General features: G+C 33.1%; 1 protein-coding gene and 1 long non-coding RNA gene across 3 annotated transcripts; both read left to right on the forward strand.

The window, feature by feature from the left end:
- Positions 3,178 to 7,195, forward strand: LOC105160778 (RING finger and transmembrane domain-containing protein 1). 2 transcript variants are annotated; one of them, XR_847712.2, is made up of 9 exons: positions 3,178 to 4,070; positions 4,777 to 4,853; positions 4,985 to 5,153; positions 5,575 to 5,663; positions 5,791 to 5,955; positions 6,063 to 6,140; positions 6,403 to 6,506; positions 6,737 to 7,028; positions 7,098 to 7,193. XR_847712.2 is itself a non-coding variant. In XM_011078262.2 (8 exons), exons 1-8 carry the CDS (start codon positions 3,473 to 3,475, stop codon positions 6,840 to 6,842), a joined length of 1,386 nt encoding a protein of 461 aa, XP_011076564.1. In that variant the 5' UTR covers positions 3,178 to 3,472; the 3' UTR covers positions 6,843 to 7,195. The 2 variants fall into 2 exon arrangements, 1 of the variants encoding a protein (XP_011076564.1); XM_011078262.2 differs by having other exon boundaries at positions 6,737 to 7,195.
- On the forward strand, positions 12,686 to 16,107 carry LOC105160779. The gene is made up of 3 exons (XR_002286915.1): positions 12,686 to 13,472; positions 13,772 to 13,819; positions 15,100 to 16,107. It is a non-coding gene; the product is annotated as an uncharacterized LOC105160779 (long non-coding RNA).

Below are 17,544 nucleotides of genomic sequence, written 5' to 3' on the forward strand. Positions count from 1 at the left end.
TTTGATGATATATATATATTTTTTTTATCATTATTACAGTATGACTAGTTTGCATGTAAAATATTCTAACATATGATATGTTCCGATATCTTATTTATTCAAATACTTTAAGAATATTTTTTAAAAATAAAATTAAAATATTTTGAAGTTCCTAAAACATTTAAAAGATGTTTCAATAAATTTAGCCAAACACTAAAATATGCAACAACATTAAATTATCATATACAGACAAGAATGTGATTGAGTACCCTATTATTTTTGTATAATTATTAATTTATATAAGTTTATTTTTCTTAAGAAAAGACAGGTGTATATATATATAGTAGGACAAATTAGGGTAATATGGTCATTTGAAGCTGATAACCGAGGTTACATTTGTAAATTTGCATGCGGGTCAGGATTGATAATTTCACCCACTTTACCAAAGTTCGAGGGGGAATTAACTTTGAGCCTTACAGCCTGCAAGTAAATATGAAATTGAATCAAATACAATAAACGAGACATGTGTAGTGATTTAATTTATGATCATTATTTTTAATTATATCTCTCCATGGTTAGGATTTTGCTTTATTCAGACTCAAATCCAATAAAAACTTAAATAAATTATTTATACACAGGTCTTATCCATTCTACTCAAGCTCAAATGGATCTTTGGACCCAAAAGCAATGTTATAATGTTAAAGAGAGTTGAGAGAGATGAAGAGTTGAGATTGAGGAGAGAGAGATTGTGATTTCATATGTGGAAGGTGAAATATTGGGTTGGCCAAAATTGATCTATTGGATAAGAAGAATATTTTACTCGATCTAATCCCAATCATTTTAATATAATGAGTTTGGATTTGAATTTGGATTTCATTTAAAAATATGGGTTTGGGCTTGGGTTTAGACCCGTTATAGTGGGTCTGGGTTTGGGTGATTTTGGCCAACTGACAGGCCTATTTCAAACAATAGAAAGCATTCTTAAATTAATTTACCAAGATATAAGATGCAGTTATAAAAATAAAAAAATAAATTCCTATATAAGAAAAATGTAAATGGATATAAATAAATTTAAATATTATTTACTAATGTTTAAATAGTTCTACAAATTTCAAATATTTTATTTGTTTTATTATTTATTCTTTCTATATTTTAAAAAATATTAATTGAAGTTTTCAAGACACCACTTAAAAGTGTAATGTTGTAAAAAATCAGATTTGTATGAGATATCAAATGAATTCATTCTGTAATATTTGGAGAGAAAAATTCTGTATTTCATTGATTTGATGAATGCGTATATGAAGGCCGTTTTATATATAGAGTGTAAGTTTAACTGTGTCTACCAACTCTCCAACTAGCTAACTAACACAACTACAAAAAAACTAAAAAGAAAAGTGTAAAACACATTAACAAAAGCACTATTTCCCACGACTTCTAGTAACATTAAACTTCAGAGCAGCAACCTAGAACAACATCAAGAACCAATTCGTCTACAATCCCCTTCAAGATGGAGCTTGGGGCACCAAGCCCAGCTTGGCGAAGAGATGAGCAAAATCACAAACTGGGGAGATTTGGTGAATAGATCAACCAACTGATCATGATCGGGCAGGTGAAAAGGTTGGATGAAGCCACATTTGAACCAATCACGGACCAAGTGGCAATCAATGTCCAAGTGTTTCGGGCGCTAGTGAAAGATAGGGTTGACAGTGATATGGATGGCCGCTTTGTTTCACACCAGAAAGAGGCAGGTGTTTGGAAGAAAATGTGAAGATCACGGAGGTGATAGGACAACCAAAGGAGCTCACAAACCGCAGTTCCCACGCTATGGTGTTCAGCTTCGACGGAGGAACGAGAGACGGTGGCTTATTTTTTAGACTTCTAAGAGACGAGGGAGGACCCCAAAATTATGCAGAAACCCGTGATGGAGCAACGGGAATTAGGGCAGGAGACCCATGAGGCATCTGTAAAAATAGAGGGTTGCGGATTGTTGTGTGGGAAAAATAAGCCTGGTGGAGAAGAGCCCTTCAAATAGCGTAATACGTGTAGTGCAACAGCCTAGTGAGAGGACCTAGGATGTTGGATGGACTAGCTGAGCTATTGTACAACAAATGAGACATCTGGTCGAGTAAAACTAAAGTAAAGGAGACACCCGATCAGTCTCCTATGGGCACCAGGATCAGGCACTTGTAACACCATAAGTATCAAATTTGAAATACTAATTACACTTTCAAATCTAATGTAATATAATTATTTATTTTTTTAAAAGAAAATACATTATACTTTAATCGTCAATCTGCTATCATATTTATTTCATACTTTCACCATTTTCATGTTAAAAGTGTGCACTATTTGCTTTAGCTCGAAATTATAATTTTTTAATTATTAATTTTATTCAATTTTAAGTTTAATCAAAACTAATTTTTTATTTTAATTACTCATTTTATTCAATTTTAAATTTATTATATTTTTAAAATCGATTAGTGCAATACAACATTAAATCGAATCAAAATAAATTTGAATTTTATTGAATTAAACTAATTATTTTAATTTAATATTCAATACGCGAGTTCAGCATACTGAAATTTCGATTTTCAGTTCAATTAATCAAAAACACCCCTACCCCATGTTCGTCTCTTATTTGACTTTTAACTATAAGTCAGCTTTTTACTGCCATATTAGCTCATTACCAACTTTTACTCTATATTGATTACTTGGTCTGTTTTTAATTAACTATTATTTTAAATTTTTTATCATATTTATCTGATTTTATGCGTGTAATATTGGATGACACGATGATTAATTCTTTTTCTTTTTTTTTTTAAATTCTAAATGAATTTCTATTTTCTTTTCCTATATTGTCGATAATTACTATGATTAGGCATCTCATTATTTTACAAAAATTGCTGGAAAAAATATAGAGATGCGAAATTGTGAACACGGCGTATTTGACTCGTTCTGCAGTCCAAGCTTCGTGTACGCTGATCCCGATATAAATATATATATATATTTATACCGTAAACAGCAACTTTAAGTAATATATCAATTAAAAAGAGAAAGAGTCGTTATTCGCACGACCTTGCTTTACATTTTTTCAGTTACACGCTTTCTCCGTCTTTACATAAATTAAAATTTGGAAAATATAATAACAATTTTTTATTTATTAAATACGTATGAATACGTGAATATACTCTGTCAGCCATTATTATACCATTTCCTCCGCGGCTCCGCCAGATGAACTCACTCATTCCATCTTCCCACTGTTGATTTATATGTATTTTTTGTTTGTTTGATTCCCATTTACCGGGTTTTTTTTTTTTTTTTTCTGAATAGTTGCCACTTCTCACTCTTCTGACTTTTTCCTTCTTCTCTGAACATTGATTTCTCTGCCTTCTTTCTGGGACTGAAGTTTTCTTCATTTCTTCGTCTTCTTCACCAAGAATCTGATATTTTTTGGATTGAATATAGTGGGTTTTCTTTTTCTTGGGTTTTTGTTATGGAAACATCGGATTCTGCTGCTGCGGATTTGGATTCTGGGTCACCTTCATCGCCAAGCAATGGTGGGGGAACAATTAGAATCGTTCAGTTTCCTGCTCTCGGGTTCTTGCAGTCTCCCATTTCATCGCTGCTCGAGTATTCCGGCTTCATCCGGGTAAGGCCGGATTACCCCTATTCCGAGACCCGTCCTCTCGTATCTGAGAGTACTAATGCCAGTGTCAATGTTCAAAGCTCTGGCAGCAATTCAGCGTCAGTTAACGGTAATGATGGTGTTGATAGGAGTGGAGATAGCAATTCTGGTGATAGCAGTAACAATGGGGAGGTCTCGATTCGGATTATCGGGGAGCAGGATAGGGTTGGGGGTGCGAATAATGGCGAGACTGGTGGTAATGGGGTGGGATTGGGTGCGGAAGGGTCTGTCGTCGGGCCTGATGATGTTAATGGAAATAGGCGTGTTAATAGTGATAATGATAACAATAATAGGGAAGCATTGTCGTATCAAAGATATGATATACAGCAGGCGGCTAGGTGGATTGAGCAGATTCTTCCGTTTTCGTTGCTGTTGTTGGTTGTTTTTATCCGGCAGCACTTGCAAGGTAATCTGTTGTAATATTCTTTCACTTTTGATTGTTTTGTTCGGTAATTCATATGACAACTCTCTGTTTAGTTTTTCTGATTTTAATCAAATCATGTTAAGGTTGATGGAAGACTGCCATATTTTTGATGACTTGGTGTCATTTTCTTGAATAAATGCACATCTTTTGAATTCAGTGTATGTTGTTGGAGGATGTGTGAACTATGTTGGTTATACAATCACTGGTTGCTAAGGAACGTAAACAATGATGGGTAAGTGTCACAACTGTTTGCATTCTTTCCATGATTTAGAAATGTATAGCATTGTTTCACAGTTTCTGGTGCTGACATTTAATATAAAGAGTGAATGTCGAACTCCATTGACCTTGGGGCGTTACTAATAAGATGCGTGCATGATTGGCTTGCTGTTGCTATCTTAGAGAGATATTATGGTGGCATGTGTTTAGCAGTATTGTTTAGCTTTTCTGATGGCGGACATAAGGTGGCTACTATCTCTATGGTGCAACCTTTTGGCTATATAGTTGAACTATTAATCCCTTATCTACTAAAAGATAAATAAGTAAACAAGGTTTTCAATTTCATAGATCTAGTTCTATGATATTTAATGGTTTCAGCTTATTTTTCCTATGAGTGTGCTTTTGATTCTGTGGTTGCCCGTTGCCCAAACTTCTTCCGGGTCCTACTTGACTTTTCAAGAATGCATTTCAGGATTTGTTGTTACCATTTATTGTACCGCCATCTTGTTCAAGTCCAACGACATTCTACGCAAGCAAACTGCTCTAAAGGTCCGATTCCAGTTTCATCATCTGAACCTTTTTCAGCTTTAGTTATGTAAAGAAATTAAGTTCTAAGCCTCCCCTTAGTTAAACCCTACTGGAAGGAAAACTCACAAACTTATAAGCATTGGCTTTTGCAGGGAGAAAGGAAGATTTCCGTCCTAGCTGGTTATTCAGTTCTTTTCATGCTTCATATATTTGGAATCTACTGGTGGCATCATAGAGATGATCTTATCTATCCATTGCTCATGATTCCTCCAAAAGCAATCCCACCTTTCTGGCATGCAGTATTTATCATCCTGGTAAATGGTATGGATTTTTAGGTGGTTATTGCTTCTTTTGGGTTTGTGCCTCTGACTTCTATGACATTGGTGGAACGGAAACCTTGCTTGTTCATGATATCATACTTTCTTGAAAGTAACCTCCTTCATGTTTTGTTTGGAAGTCATCCTTATAGTCTGGTATCAAGAAAAGCATCATTCTGACATAATCTGCTTAGGCAGCTGTAGCAGCACTAAAAACAACACTAGTGAAAAAATTGCTCCTGGTTTTATGATCAACATTATGGTTATAATAACTCTTGTACCTACCCTTGACATTCTTGTTTGCAGGGTTTTATGGGAAGTGGTAGGAGAGAGGGTGTTTGGAGGTTAAGAGTTCACTGCAATAGTGGGCTTAGAATATTTCATCGGTGGATTTCCATACTTACTTTGTATTTTGTTACTGACAGATACAATGGCACGTCAGACAGCAATGGTCTTGAAGTTGGTTCTATTAATGTATTATAAGAATGGTAGAGGGCACAATTTCCGCAGACAGGTAACACAGTCCTGGAGCAGATAATAATGGCATTTGGATTATTTACTAATGTTAATGTAAATGACTTATAATCAGGTATGGACATTTAAATTGCTTAGGAATCTGATGGTAATATTTGGTCATTCAGGGGCAAATGTTGACTTTGGTTGAGTATACACTGCTTCTGTACCGTGCTTTGTTGCCGACCCCTGTATGGTATAGATTCTTCCTGAACAAAGACTATGGGAGTCTCTTTTCATCGCTGACGACAGGATTGTATTTAACTTTCAAGCTAACATCAATTGTTGAGAAGGTATGTTAATTAACACTTTACTTTGATGTCCGCAGTTATCTAGCCTTGGATTTGGTATATGAAACTTATGGATACTTGCTGTCTCTCTATCTTTGTCTGTTCTTCAGGTTCAATCTTTCTTCGCTGCCTTGAAGGCATTATCCAGGAAGGAAGTCCACTATGGGTCTTATGCAACACCCGAGCAGGTCATATTTTCTTCTGACCTTACGGAATCCCATTCATCTTCACTTGTTCGCATGCAAAAGTCTTCTTGTCAGAGCTCCGAGCTAGCAGCTAGTAACCTGTGCATGCTTCAAACATCCATGCCTTTCAAATGGGCTTCAGATATCTATTGATCTTGCTCGATGTTTGAAAATTTCCCAAATATAGCACAATATGTTTAAGGAGTCCAATGTTGCAAAAAAATGCATCCTAGTCCAACTCAATCATCTATTTGATTCTACACAGGTAAATGCAGCTGGAGATCTATGTGCTATATGCCAGGAGAAGATGCACGTGCCCGTCTTACTACGCTGCAAGCATATATTCTGTGAAGACTGTGTTTCAGAATGGTTTGTCTTCATTTTCCTTTTCAATTTCATTTTGCCGTCTTGTGTTTCCACTGTCCCTTAAAAACGAGTTTTAACAATTTCTTATTATTCTTTTTTATTTCCCAATGTGGTACTGCATTTCATCTGTTGTCTTAGTTGACACTGATTAAACCTTCCAACATTTTTGAACTGCTAGTTATATGATTCCTTATCGTTGAAGTCGATCAACTCACTGTCATCGCTCCTTTCAGGTTCGAGAGAGAGAGAACCTGCCCTTTATGCAGAGCGCTGGTTAGACCGGCTGATCTTCAATCATATGGGGATGGATCAACCAGTCTTTTCTTCCAGTTGTTTTAGTGGAACTTTCCACAACCTGCTCGGCACAAACTGCATTTCCCACAACTAACTTGCATACACAGAAGAAAACTGAAAATTCGTCTGCTGTGCATTGCGACAATCGCTATGAACCTTCGGCTGTCAGCCCAACAGGATGCTTATGTAAGGTATTTAAATAGTTCTCTTGAAACATCTGAGAAAGTTGAGGTTGATGCCCAACAGGATGCTTATGTAAGGTATTTAAATAGTTCTCTTGAAACATCTGAGAAAGTTGAGGTTGATGAGAGGATATATATCGGTACCATGTCCCTATATATATATTGTTACATCTTTTACATTGATTAATGATAAGTTTTTTCTCTTATGTTGTAATATTCTGCCAGAAGTGGGCCTTAAGACATACCAATATGTTCGAATGATCTCATAATTTCTTTGAATTACTAAACAAAAATGTAGAATATTTGGTAAAATTTTTCGAAAACAAGGTTACGAGGTAAAAAATAAGATGTCAGGATCTTATAATTCTTTTTCTTTGATGAAAAGTAAGAATTTTGTAACTTGTTTTAAGACTCATTAAATGGGACGTTCTGCTGCATTCTAAACGAGAAGATCGTTGCGTTTTATATCTTACGGAAACTAAATAATGCATTTGAATGTATTTAAACAAAAAAAAAAAAAAAAAACTTTTTTACTTGTTGGTAGCATCACAGACTCACAATCACAGTAAATAATTTTCACCGCACCGATTTAATCTAAACAAATCTATTCAACACCAAAGCAACTGAGATTTAATTATTTTTTTTAAAATTATTTTCATTATATGTTTAAAAAATTATCCAATATATAATATATGTGAAATGTAAGCAATAATTACTACTAAAAAATAATTATTAACTTATGAAATCATTGATATTAAATATATTTTTCAATGCTACTTAGTTAAGAAATATAAAACTTTTCTACCTAACGAAAAATACTGTAGTAGTTTCGTACATTACTGACAATATATCAATACTATATATCTAATTCGTATCTTTATTACTTCAATTATCTAATAAAATTTATCTGTTCGCATGTAAAATTTTAACGAATCTATTTTCAACACGTTATATAGAGCATTTAACGCTTGATTAAAATTTTTTTCAACTTAGACTATATTAAATATTTTATACTTATAATTTTTCCTATTTCAATGAAATATTTAAGAAATTTGAAATTTGAGGACAATATACCAATAATACATACGTAATTCTAAATTTTTTATTTAAATTTAATATATTATATTTTTTTATTCCAAATATAAAGTCTAACAAAACTATTTAAGAGACAATACTACAATGTATTCAATCATGCATTTAAATTATAAATATTGTTTAAAATATAAAAATAAATGCCTCAATAAAAAAAATTACTTAACATAAATATATGTATTATACTTCACAAACAAACAAAATACTATATACATATATATATATATATATTACTAAATATATATATTAAAAGACATGATTTGACAATGAACAGTAACTCCTGTCTCCCAAATCCCAACATCAAACCTACACCACTTATTTTCTACTATTTTATATTATATCAAAACACAAATCCAAACATACAATCTATCTCAAAACACATACTAACTTATCTCTATTTTTCTCTCTCTATCTCCAAAACACCAAAATAAAAACACCCAAAACACTAATCCAAACATTACGTAAAAGTTTTAGTATCGTTGCATTAACATAATACGGTGAACTGCATTTCACCCTCTGTGAAAACACTAATACGCATAAAAACCTCTCTAAACAAGAAAAGAAAGGGCAACGCAACTTGTGAACTTTCGAAACATAAGCTGATAGCCTAACTTGTGCGTGCGTGAAGGGTCCCTTTTTATCGATTAGTATTTTTACAGGGGAATCTGTTATTCATTAAAAGAAGCGAAGCCAGTGTAAAAGAAGTGATGGATAAAATTGGTAGGAGGTGTGAAATGATAGGGTAGATGCAGGCAGAAGAAGTGTCTGTGTGTGTGTGTGAGTGCTGAGGAGCCGACCAAGTTTCAAAATGGTATTGAGGAAGTGAAGATTGACAAAAACTGAAAAACAACAAAGTGAGGAGGGGAAGCACATGCCATGCCCTTGATCTATAGCCCTCGTACGTTGTGGAAGCAATTTGGATTTGGACCCATCACACACGCACCCTCTCCTCTCCTGTCGGATCTTACCATTAACCCCCCCCCCCCCCCAAGGGATTCTGTATATACGCGATATTAGATTTTTAGTTTCATAAGATAGGAATTTCAATATTTTTAGTCATTTATTTTATAGATTTTAAAATTAGAAAAACTCAAGATATTTAGTCCAATGTCATTTGCTTTACGGAAACTGAAACATGGAATTAGATGTATTAAATTTTCTCAATTTTGGGATTATTTTAAAAATTTTATAAAGTAAAAATCGAAATTTATCGAGTATTTTCAATTTTAGAACTATTTTAAAAATTTCGTAAAGTAAAAGACTAAAAGTATTCAACTCCCTATTCTATAAGACTAAAAATGTAAATTTTCCATATATATATATATATCTTCCCAAACACCAATTACATTCTCATGTGCTCTCATACATTGGACTCATGCACCCTACCCCTAATATTTTATACATTCTTCCCCACTTCCTCATAATCACTCCATGCAATATGATATTTTGTTGTTGTGAATTATTATGGTTAAAAGTAAAAAATTGTGATAAATAGTAAAGGCTATTGATCGTTGTTTCCACTGACAAGACCAAAGTATGAGTAATAGCTAAAATCATGAGGGATACATTCACTATAGGTAAAATTCATATCAAATATTTTATGATAGTTAAAATCATAATAAATATTTATCAACCATCGCTATTTGCACCAGTCTATTTAATAATATTGATTTACCATTATTATTCAATAATAATATAGAAAATAATTTATTTTTTTTAGTGATCGACTTTTAGAACTGTACAACTCTCTTCTTTTGGTAATTGAGGAAATAATATGGTATCTTTGTTAATAACTTGAAATGAATTAGAAAAGGTAGGTATGAATTTGCATTTACACCATTCAATATTAGGAGTATATGTTATAATTAAATTATCAAATAAAAGTATGATAATATTATAATTAAATCAAGATATGTATATCACTATATAGCTTGGCATAGATAGTTAATGGACTAATGGTGGATAAAAGCATGCATTATTTTTCCCACCCCCCACCCCCCAAGAAAAAAGAAAACACGACATGTTTTTTTTTTTTTTGAAGTAAAAGCAATAAATTATTATTAATTAAAATAAATTGATTAAATGAAATATTCAATTGTAATAGACAACATCCTACGCACATGGTAGGGTCCGAACCAATGACCTCTAAGATCATAGAGTCTCAACTTCTCCAACTGAAATTAGACCTAATTAGCAACAACTTGTTACTTAAATTTTTAAATAAGAAGCTCATTGCTTTTCTGTTTATTATGAGTCTGATAATATTTTTATTAAGATAAAATCCTTACATATTTTTTAAAATTGACAATGAGGAATGTAATTCACCATCTCTATACTGATAAGTGGAGGCAAATTAGACATCACACGAGGCAAAAATTGAGTATTAACGCCTAGGGGGATAAATTGCTCTTTTTTTAAAAAAATTTGGGGGAACAGGTTGTTCTTTCTTTTCCGTTGTGGAGATCTCTAATTTCCCAAAAAAAAAATAAATAAATAAAAATATGGGGTTACTTAAATTTGACCCCATCAAATAAAAACCTCAATCAAAGTTCGTTTTCATTTCTAATTTGGATTCGATTCGAACCTCACTACAAGAAAATGATCCAATATCAATTAAAAAAATCAACCTTAAGTTAATTTACAATTAAAATTAGTTAAATATAATTTACCTCCACGTCTTAATGAAAAAATACAAAAAAATCCTTGTGAAAAAACAAATGCAATTTACACCCCTATAATTTAAAAAATGATGCAATTTACTTCCCTCAAGAAGAGGCTTGAAATTGCATCATTGTAGTGTCACATCGGGGGTAAATTGCATTTTATTTTTTCACAGGGACCTTTTTGCACTTTTTCATTAACACAATGGGGTAAATTTATTTAATCCAAGTAAAATTATTATCACTAATCTACATTATTTAGAATAAGAAATTTAGTTGCTAATGAATTTAGCAATGAAAAATTTCAGTTTATAACGAATTTAGCAACGAATTGGTCAAAATATATATTAAATAGTGTAAAATAGTAACGAAAGTTTTACTTATTAATTAATTCAATACAAATTTCAGCCTTAAATTTTTCCATAGCCATTGAGATTCTTCTTGTAGTGTTGGCTCTAAATTATTCAACTCTACCTAATCACTTTTAATAATTCCTCACAATTCTAATCTGATGATGGATTAAGAGAATTAGTCATTCTTAATTAGACAATGTTTAATACTTGGATTTGATCAAAATTCAACGTCAGAATCAATTTAAACATACGATGACATATATTACACTTATCATATAATTAATTATATGATAAAAATGATGAATGGTAACACAAAATCAAACTCTTTTTTAAATAAAAAAACTTACCTACCCATAACACTCCACAACACAAAAAACTTATGAATGGTATACTTTTTTTCTTTTTCCCCCTCTTTGTTTGTTACAAAAATGGAGAATTTGAGTTGGCACTGAACGAATCCGTCAGGACGTATGTTGAGCGATTCCCACTAGTTAGGATGTACGTTTAACTCTATCAAATAACTTTTAACAATAATTCAAATCGAGAATGTAAGTGTAATAACGTCGAACCTTAAATTACACTAACATATAGTACATATTATATATACTGTAAAGCTTACATCGTACATGATGTGGACTACTCGATATTGACCTAGGCAGCCTGTCACATAGACCTCCAAATGCTCATCTTGCCCTGCAAGTGATTTAGATCAAATATGCATTTCAAGTACAAATATAATTTATTATATAGTTTGATCCTTTTTCTTAATAATCACTTTTGGAATTAAATTATCGTTTCGATAAAAATAACAGTTTGCAGATTTTAATTCCGCCACGACCATTTTTCATCTAATTATTTGTATTCTTAATTAAGTAACCTTAAGATTAAAGTTAATATTAAAATTTAACTACGATCAACATTCATATAAATAATTTAATACAAAACAATGAATCCAAATGACATAATATCTCATTTTTAAAATTAATTATTCAAAAATTCTCATAATTAATTATTTTATAATAACTATTTATTATTATTATTTACTTTTAACTATGATAATTAACTGTGATTAATTATTAAACTTCTTATGGGAACTGGGTTGGCACTACAACAAATAGCTTGATAGCAACGAAAAAAATTAATGTTGAGGTAATTAGCAAGTAAAATTCTTGTTGTTAAATCAAATTATTTAATGATAGAATTTACTTACTAATATTTAGTAACGAAAATTTACTTGCTAAAAAATTTAATAATAATTTTTTTACTATATATATTAGATAGTGTAGATAACAACAAATATTTTACTTACTAATTAGTTCAATGTTAATTTTAATATTAAAATTTTTATTTATAATTATTAAGCTATTTTCTTATAATTAGGGTGGGTGACGGTATTCGAACCCAACCCGACCCGACCCGACAAAAAGTGCAACAAGACTACATGAGTGGGGTAATGTTTTTTTGATCGTCACATGTGAAGAGATGATGGCACTGCCCCCTCCATTACAACATTAAAAACTGGTCAAACTTACAAAACAAAAGACCACCTTAACCCACTTTCCCTTTGTGAATCAAGAAATGAATGAATGAGTCCCTCTCACTCATCACTCTCTCTCTGCCACTTTTACTACTGCCCTTTCTTTTTCCCCCTAAGTTCTAGAGATGAGGTTTTTACTGTTGTTTTCTTCTTTCCCTTTCCGACACCATTTTCACTGCAGATTTTGCTGCTGCAGTAAAAACCTAACTTTCACCCAATGTAAATGCAGTACAACACCCACTCATGCGTACCAGTGTGTGTGATAAAAATGTTTTAGAAGTCGCTTTCTCATCTCTGATTCTCATGACGAAAGCGACCCATCATCTCCTCTCTTGCTTGGATTCACTTATAGTCACTATTCTTCACTTCTTTAAACCCCTCAAACCTTATGATTATATGTGTTTTATGTCTCTGATTTTCTTCCTTATTATTCTAAACACACACACACACAAAAAAAACAAGTATATATATATATGTGTATATATATATGGATCCTCTCTCTTGTTCTTCCCTCCATCATTTTTCATCTGTTGTGTTCTCAGACCAATATAAACAGTGGGGTTTTAATGGGGGATTTAGGGTTTCAATTGGGTGTGCAAGCCCTTTGTTGTACGTGTTATCAGATAAGTGCTGAATTAGGTTTCTTTTCTTGTTTTTCTCACACCCGTTAGTTCTTGTAATAACAGCTTTTTATGGGTCTTTTTTTTTCTCCCTTCATACATGAGTTCTCTGATCATGATTTTTTGATGTGGCAGTATTTTTCTGGTATTCTTGATATGGGGTTTCATCATGAAGATTTATGGTGAGATGGGCTGCTCTTCTGCTTATCAAGATGAGGACTTTAAGCTAGGGTTTGTGAAAAGTTGCTTAGACAAAGTTTGGATTTTCATACTGGATATTTCACTCTCTCTCTCTCTCTCTCTTTTTCTTTTTTGGATAAAGATAAGAGGGATTTGATTAATTTGCTACAGTAGTCTTATGTCAGCTTTTTCAAGATTTTTCAGCATTTATGATATTACAACAGTGTGTATTCTTCACAGAAAGCTAAGTAACCAATTAAAGTAGATTTTAATATTCTTTCCTCTGATTTATGATTTTTGATTCTTGAATTAAGCGCAAAAATCTGAAGTCAAACTGTTCCCTTGTCCAGATTTTCTCGCCTGATGTGATTTCTTGGTCTTAACATTGCGGGAAGAAGGTTTAGTATCATGTCTTTTTGTTATTTAGTTTGCTAAGGAGTTTTGTTTATATGGAAGTGATTCGTACTCCTTATTTCCTTTTTAATTTTATCTTAACACTATTAATATTAGTAGCAACAGTTCTGTTATTCATTGGTTGTTATATCAGTAGCATTAATCTAGTAATAACGAAGCCGGGATTTTCAAAAGATTAAGAATGTTTTTGTCTGAAATGTGGTGTTTTCTTGTTGTATATATTTCTGCCTTTTGAAGGGAATATCGCCTCTTCGTAGTTTACGAGTATCTGTTTACATTTTGATTCTACTTCAAAAGTTTTACACTGGCAAGGTGCTTGTGTTTGTTCTATCACATTGTTCTACTTTTCTCACATTCGTCTACAAAAAATGTTTACCTTTTTCAGTCTGCAGTTTCAATAGAAGATCAATGAGTGTCGTATTTGACATTTGTTGATTCACCACACACTTAGCGTTGGCGTTCATTGTCGGTCGAGCACGACAAAATGGTTCGAAGTAGCTTCATGATTCATGATCAAATTTGCATTGAGTGAAGTATCTTGATCTCTTCAGAAGTCTTGTGGCCTTTCTGAATAGGGAGATTTAAGAGCTAGGGATGATATTGGATTGAAGCATGGTCTAAAAGAGCTTCCTTCAGCCCACTCACGGATGAGATTTTGGGGCTGAATTAGCTGCCGACTCATTCATTCGACCACTCAGTAGAGTAGACTACAACAAGTCTTATTCTACTGTGATTGAGTGAATGATGCGGGAGATAGTTCCACGCCCTTCTCCCTCTGTGCTTGGACTGAAGGGAGCTCCTTTTGCCGTTGCCTTCATTTCGACTCCATAAGCCTCCAACTTGTTTTCTAGACACTTAGTCTGCCGTTTTGTTGTGTCCATTTATGTGCTAATTCCCTCAGGTGAATGGGATATATACGTTGTTGCTTTTATCATTGCCAGGAATGATGAAAACCTACTACTTCCGCTTTTTGGTAATTCTTTGTACAAATAGTTGTTGCTATCGGCTTGCATCAGAAGAAATATGATCTTTTGTAATGGTTAATTACTATAGTCAAAAATGAAAAATGGTGGCAAATACTAGTTAGCCATGACTGTGTATTGGTTGTTGGTCGTTGTTTCTGCAAGTGAGATCAAAACATCAAAACCACCTTAAATATTGATTAACTGTGATCAAAATATAAGTTTTTGCATGGGTTTCGTTTGACTGTGGTAGACAGTATTGATTCATCATGGTTTTAAAGCCTCAATCTTTTGTAATGTAGGGACAAATCAATTATTTTTTTGTAGTGTCGTCAGCTACGGAAGACGAGAAGCTCAGCTGGTGGGAGGCTGATTCGCGGTGGAGTTGCTTGTTGCTATTTGCAGGTTTTACGGGTTCATATTTTTGCTCGAAAAAAATTAGTGGGCAGCTCTCTGTTCGTTTTTCTGCTCAAGCACTTATTCCAACACATTACTAGGTTTTCTTTTGCTGATACTACTTTCCTGTGTTGGTCTAGCAGCAACCTTGATTTTTACATTGAACATGACAAGGTTTCATTTTACAAACAGTTTCAAATGTGCATCTTAGCAGAAAGCATATAATTTGATTCTATCCATTCTTGATGAGTATGATGATGGCTCAGTTAAGCCCAGAATGATCACAACCACACTTTTCTTCCCGTTCAAATTGATTAAAAGGTGAATTTCATTAGATTCAGACAAATTACCTACTTTTCTGCCTCAAAATCTGGCAATTGTCGTTCTCCATCTTGTTTGTGTCTGTTAGTACAATATAAACACATTTTCTTCTCATGCATGGCTGTACCACAAACTGCATTCTTAACAATGTGATGTAATAACTGGTGGTGGTACGAAACATATTTAATTAGTGGCTCTCATTAACTTAATATTCTTGATCAGGTCATGCAACGTCGTTGTGGTACGAACTTTTCTGCTTTTTATTTCTGTGGTGCCATTTTGAGACAGCAAGCATATGGGACGAGCCCGAGAACAAAGCGACTACAGATGTTGCCAAAAATGGATGGCGGACGTCGTCCCGTTGGTGCCCTGTTTCATGAAAAGGGACTAATTGTTTTGAAATGATTCATGCTGCAAACCTTTTGGAGTAGTACTTTTAATTGTATTTAAATCCTGGTTATGGATAGAATCAAAATTAGATTCGATTTGTAGGGTGGTCCCCTGGTTTCTTCATGTGTATTTTATTGTCCGAAATGCAGTGTGTTATTGGCTGTGCTGCTGTTTTCTTACACTATTATAATATCATCTTTGAGGAGGGATTTGGAATTGTGTGTGAATTGTAATAATCTATTCTTCTATGTGGTCCTGCATGTGCTGCAATGCAAGATGTATTGCCTCTCGTATTGTATGCAATGGTATAGATGTAGGCACAACTACCATTTCCAATGGTAGCTGAAGTGGAACGAGCTATGTCTTCTCATGAGTTAAGACGTTGTGCGATCGAGTCGAATTACATGTGAACATGCTTGTGGTAATAGATTCATAACTTGATTATGATATATCATATTGAATTAGGATAATAGGATCACTCTCTGAACAGTAGTTATAGCTCAAATCAAAACATTCTGGACCGGAGGTGGAGTACTCCTATGCACCCTCAAGAAGGGTTCTTACCTCGCTTAGAATTGAATTGACCATGGAACTATGAATTGTCTAATATTGATTGTATAATAATCCACTTTAGGAGTTGCAAGTTTGTCGATTCCATGCAATTATAATTTTGGAATTTTGATAGGTTGAATCACGTTGTTATGAAATAATTATAATTTTACATGTTATAATGGACGATAAGAAATCATGAGCTGTTATAAAATTGTACTGATACACTGTATGTTGTGTATTAGTGTGCGATCTCGTGAACGGATAAATTAATTTACAGTGCATTTCTAAACAAAAGGTTTTCAAAACTTACATACGTTGTATACGGTGTAATTTACCATATGGTTTATTATTTAAATTCAGTGCTGATTTTTGAGGTATGAATGTCATATCATATTAGTCTACCTCAATGAGCAAGATTTTAGAAGGGCATAAGAATGTCCAAATGGTACCACCTAGCAAAGCAGGAGGGAGGGTTGTACCTTGGGTTCTAGGGTTTGTGGTGGTCCCCTGGCATGACACAATGGTGATGACCAAACAATAGGTTTTTTGTTAGTGCAACTCCAAGTTTAGATCAGTATTTGTCGGCCGAGGTTTACTGTTTGCTTATTGGGCTGTCTAATTCATATGTTCCATGCCCACTGCCTTTGACAGTGAAATTTCAGTTCAAATAAATTAAAATAAAATTTATATATATAAAATTCCAACTTTTCTTGATTGCAAATCACTCATATATTTGGGGTGGGGTGGGGGACCAATGATCCACACTAAGAGTGATGAGAGAGTGGTGAGATTGATGCCTTTATAATTAAGAAATTATAAGTTGGAGAGATACGAATATAGATTTTTAATCTATTTTTCATAGTAGTATTTGTTTGCTTTGAAACTGTTGATTGATTTAAACATATTAATATTTTAGATATTGAATATTATAATTGTATATTGGTTGATTTCAAAATATTGATGTATTTCAAAAATAAAATATTTAGGTAGGAGGGGAACCAATAATGTATATCTTTTTTTTGAAAGCGGGACCAATAATGTGTTAAAAATCCGAAAATTATTAGAAAATGATATATATATATATATAT

Source organism: Sesamum indicum, linkage group LG4 (genome assembly GCF_000512975.1).
Source record: "Sesamum indicum cultivar Zhongzhi No. 13 linkage group LG4, S_indicum_v1.0, whole genome shotgun sequence".
Taxonomy (NCBI): domain Eukaryota; kingdom Viridiplantae; phylum Streptophyta; class Magnoliopsida; order Lamiales; family Pedaliaceae; genus Sesamum; species Sesamum indicum.

Bases quoted from the DNA above. Each gene is read 5' to 3' on its own strand.
- LOC105160778 (XM_011078262.2), top strand. From the start codon at position 3,473: ATGGAAACATCGGATTCTGCTGCTGCGGATTTGGATTCTGGGTCACCT. The intron at 5,956-6,062 runs GTATGTTAATTA...TCTGTTCTTCAG, and splicing joins TAACATCAATTGTTGAGAAG to GTTCAATCTTTCTTCGCTGC. The intron at 6,141-6,402 runs GTCATATTTTCT...GATTCTACACAG, and splicing joins CTTATGCAACACCCGAGCAG to GTAAATGCAGCTGGAGATCT.